At 45.3% G+C, this 3,857-nt stretch overlaps 2 protein-coding genes across 2 annotated transcripts in view; both read right to left on the reverse strand.

The window, feature by feature from the left end:
• Window positions 1–202: 202 nt before the first annotated feature.
• Window positions 203–2,381, reverse strand: Pmar_PMAR024140 (hypothetical protein; the record flags this gene model as incomplete). Its single annotated transcript, XM_002777254.1, has 7 exons — window positions 203–256; window positions 278–406; window positions 449–502; window positions 912–1,037; window positions 1,081–1,206; window positions 1,461–1,622; window positions 2,349–2,381. The coding sequence occupies 7 exons, from the start codon at window positions 2,379–2,381 to the stop codon at window positions 203–205; spliced, it is 684 nt and encodes a 227-aa protein (XP_002777300.1).
• Window positions 2,382–2,801: 420 nt separating this feature from the next.
• Pmar_PMAR024141 (hypothetical protein) overlaps window positions 2,802–3,857 on the reverse strand; it is a gene marked incomplete at both ends in the record, with an annotated part of 2,703 nt that continues 1,647 nt past the window's right edge. The window contains 3 exons of the mRNA XM_002777255.1: window positions 2,802–2,856; window positions 3,199–3,333; window positions 3,729–3,812. Of these exons, the coding sequence (XP_002777301.1) occupies window positions 2,802–2,856; window positions 3,199–3,333; window positions 3,729–3,812 (274 nt within the window). The remainder of the gene's footprint in view (window positions 2,857–3,198; window positions 3,334–3,728; window positions 3,813–3,857) is intronic.

Consider the following 3,857-nt stretch of genomic DNA (forward strand, 5'->3'; position numbering starts at 1 on the left):
GATGACTACCGATTATGAGCGAGTGCTCAGAAAAACTCAATGGTGATTCATACTACTATATAAAAGTGAGATAAGAAGACTATTCTTAGTTTCAAGTACGCCAGCATAGCATACCACAGCGTCGCTCGCCGTTCTCCCACTGCTCTGACTGTTGCTACGCCCGCTACGACTTCCCTCGCAAGCACACACCCTACACTGCAACTCATCGAGCCTTAGTGCCAACAAGGATATCTCCTGAATGGCAGTGAATAGAAACCTCACCATCAAAACCACCTACCCGCTTCTCTGCTTGCAGACCCTCCATTCGAACTGCCACTTTGCTACGTCGATTCTCCAACTTCCTGTACTGATCATCAACGTCTTCCTCCTTTCCAAGAGCTTCAAGTCGCTCTCGGCATGCTTTCATCTGCTATACACTCCGTGGACTCCCTACCCTGCCCTCCCTTACCTCCTCGGTGACGGCCTCCAGGTTGGAGCTCACTTCACAGAGTATTGATGGTACCTTGAGCGTCAGCATCGCAAAGCTATATAATAACCAGATATAAACCTTCGTAAGACAGATTCGTAGATAAAGTGGAGTTTCACAATCACGGGCGGCCGTAATATGAAAAACACTAGTGAAAAATATATTTCACGACTACTGCATATCACCGCGAATATCGCGTTTTTCACTTCACGTAAAACGGGTGGTGAAACTCCAATATAATGGTGATCGCCCATTTCACATTAAGAATAGATCCAGAGTAGCGTCATATCTAAGTTGTATTTTCTATTCAAATTTCAATTTCTCCAGTTATTCTTTCTTCCCTGTTACTCTCATGTCACACTGGACTCTGACTCCTCCCATTGGAACTGCGCTTTCAAAGTTTCCTTTATAACTATCATAACAAATCCCCCCGGTCGTCCGCTACCTCCTCTAGGATATCTCTAAGCACTTGCCCATCATGAGTCGCCGCTTCCAGCGCCTCTTCATCAGCCACTACACGTTCCCGTACCTCCGATAGCCTCCCTCGCAGACTGTCCATCATCTCGAGCATCTGTACATAAAGCCTGACCACTCCATCACAGCAACAGAGTCACCTCCGTCTCGGTCACTTTACCCGCCGCATGCTCCTGCTTCAACCTACGACATTCCTTCCGACCCTCTCCCACGAGCTCGTCAACTTGCCGCTCTCTCGATCGGACTCGCTGTCGTAGGTTACAATTCTGCCGAGCAGAAATAGGTCCCAGGTTGTCAGTGCTGCAAAATATGTTCGCTTCCCTCAGCTACTGAGCTCAATAATTCCCTCATTGAGTGTACAGAAACTAACAAAATTTCCTCAGAGTTTTGATATTCTCACCAACACCTGTGGTGGCCGCCCTCCCCCACCTCTTCTCTACGTCGCGCGAATCCTCCCTCCCTAGTTGTAAGCAACGAATCCCTCTCTCTGAGCTCCCCTGCTGAATACATGCGACTATACTTCAGCAGAGAACCACAGACCTGCGGTCTTCCTGGCGTCCTCCAAGGCTAGGTCCCATCCACTAAGCTTGCTGCGTGCATCTCTTCGTGCAGCATCAAGCTCTCGCCCCAAACTCAGCAAATGTTCGAGGCTGACAGTGAAGGGCTTCTTTCCATAATGCAACTACCCAGTGTTGGAGTAGGAATATATGTTTGCTTTCCTCAGCTACTGAGCTCAGGAGTTTCCTATACAGTGTTGGAGTAGGAATATATGTAATCGCTTTCCTCAGCTACTGAGCTCAGGAGTTTCCTATACAGTGTTGGAGTAGGAATATATGTTTGCTTTCCTCAGCTACTGAGCTCAGGAGTTTCCTATACAGTGTTGGAGTAGGAATATATGTTTGCTTTCCTCAGCTACTGAGCTCAGGAGTTTCCTATACAGTGTTGGAGTAGGAATATATGTAATCGCTTTCCTCAGCTACTGAGCTCAGGAGTTTCCTATACAGTGTCGGAGTAGGAATATATGTTTGCTTTCCTCAGCTACTGAGCTCAGGAGTTTCCTATACAGTGTTGGAGTAGGAATATATGTAATCGCTTTCCTCAGCTACTGAGCTCAGGAGTTTCCTATACAGTGTTGGAGTAGGAATATATGTTTGCTTTCCTCAGCTACTGAGCTCAGGAGTTTCCTATACAGTGTTGGAGTAGGAATATATGTTTGCATTCCTCAGCTACTGAGCTGAGGAGTTTCCAAAACTAATTTCAGAGGTTCTCATATGAACTGGGGTAGAAGTTTCATACTGTCACCGCTACACAGGGAAATATGCACATAGTCAACCACGTTTGATGATGATAATAAAGGGTGTTTCAAAGCTTCGTGGACAACTTGAAGACCCTGGAATTTCTAAACCACGCAGTATTTGACAGCGGCAATTTGTCTGAACATCGGGCATTTCACAAGTGATGTCCAATTCACTGCATTCGACAATTCGAATATCTTCAAGTTGTCCCCGAGGTTTTGAAACACCTTTTGTGATAATTCTGAAGAAATTTTCGTTGGTTTCTGTATACTACTACCACGAATTCGTATATAACTAGTGACAGCTGAGGACAGCAGACCTCTATTCCAACACTGCATGACCCCAACAAGTTGGCACAACATGCATTGAATTTCGCCCTACACCCACCCTCGCTGAGCCTTATCGCGTCTCTGCATCGCCACCTGGACTTTGCTCTCTATTTCTCTACTCGACACTTCAAGTTGCGTCTGCCTGTCATCTCAGCTGCCCAAACTCAATGGCAACTCACCCGGCACTTCAAAAGCTGATGGCGCGCGCCACAGTTGCACGCAGCATTCAGCAATTTATCATCTCTGTCCTGTGGTCCTTCGGAATAGTTCGAAAAACTCCGAGATGTAGTGCCTGTGAAGTGATTTTTATGGTATCACCATTATAGAGTTTCACGTGAGTTGACGTAGAACTCCATGTGAAAAACGCGATACTCGCGGTGCTATGCAGTAGTCGTGAAATATGTTTTTTTTCATATCACTAGAGTGGTGAAACTCCATGTGAAAAACGCGATACTCGCAGTGATATGCAGTAGTAGTCGTGAAATATGTTTTTCATATCACTAGGGTGGTGAAACTCCATGTGAAAAACGCGATACTCGCGGTGATATGCAGTAGTAGTCGTGAAATATGTTTTTCATATCACTAGAGTGGTGAAAATCCAATAAATTCAGCTATACTCATATCGAAGACCAACCAGAAGCTGTTGATCGCCATCAGAGTAACGCCGCCCTCACCTTCTCCAGCGCTATTGCCAACTTCTACCCGCCACGCCGCGAGTCGCCCCGTAGCCTGAGTGCTCGCAACGCTCTCTGTTGCATCCATACGGTACCTACATATAAACCAAAATAGAGTTTCACTACCCGTTTTACGTGAAGTGGCGATATCGTAAATTTAGAATTTAATAATCATGATTAATATACTATGAAAATACTAAATATTGGAGTTTCCCCCGTTTTACGTGAAGAAGTGTAGTACTCTATGAAAAACGCGATACTCATTGCTATGCAGTAGCCGTAAAATTTGTTTTTCATATCACGATATATTTTTTTATCAAGTTTTTTTTATGGTTAACATACGTTGGAGTTTCACCACCCTAGTGATATGAAAACATATTCCACGACTACTGCATATCACCGCGAATAATATCGCGTTTTCACATGGAGTTTTACGCCACTTCACGTAAAACGGTTGGTGAAACTCCATTAATAAAGTTCCCCTTCTCACGCAGCGCCGCCCTCTTTTCTGCTCAGTGTGGACGACGCTGTTGACGATAGCCGACTAGCATTCACTTCACTGCTAGTGAGAGGCCTGAAATTCTCAGCTACTACTATTGAGAATCGCTTTACTAGCCTA

The sequence above is a fragment of the Perkinsus marinus genome, assembly GCF_000006405.1.
Source record: "Perkinsus marinus ATCC 50983 genomic scaffold scf_1104296952136, whole genome shotgun sequence".
NCBI classification, from domain to species: domain Eukaryota; phylum Perkinsozoa; order Perkinsida; family Perkinsidae; genus Perkinsus; species Perkinsus marinus.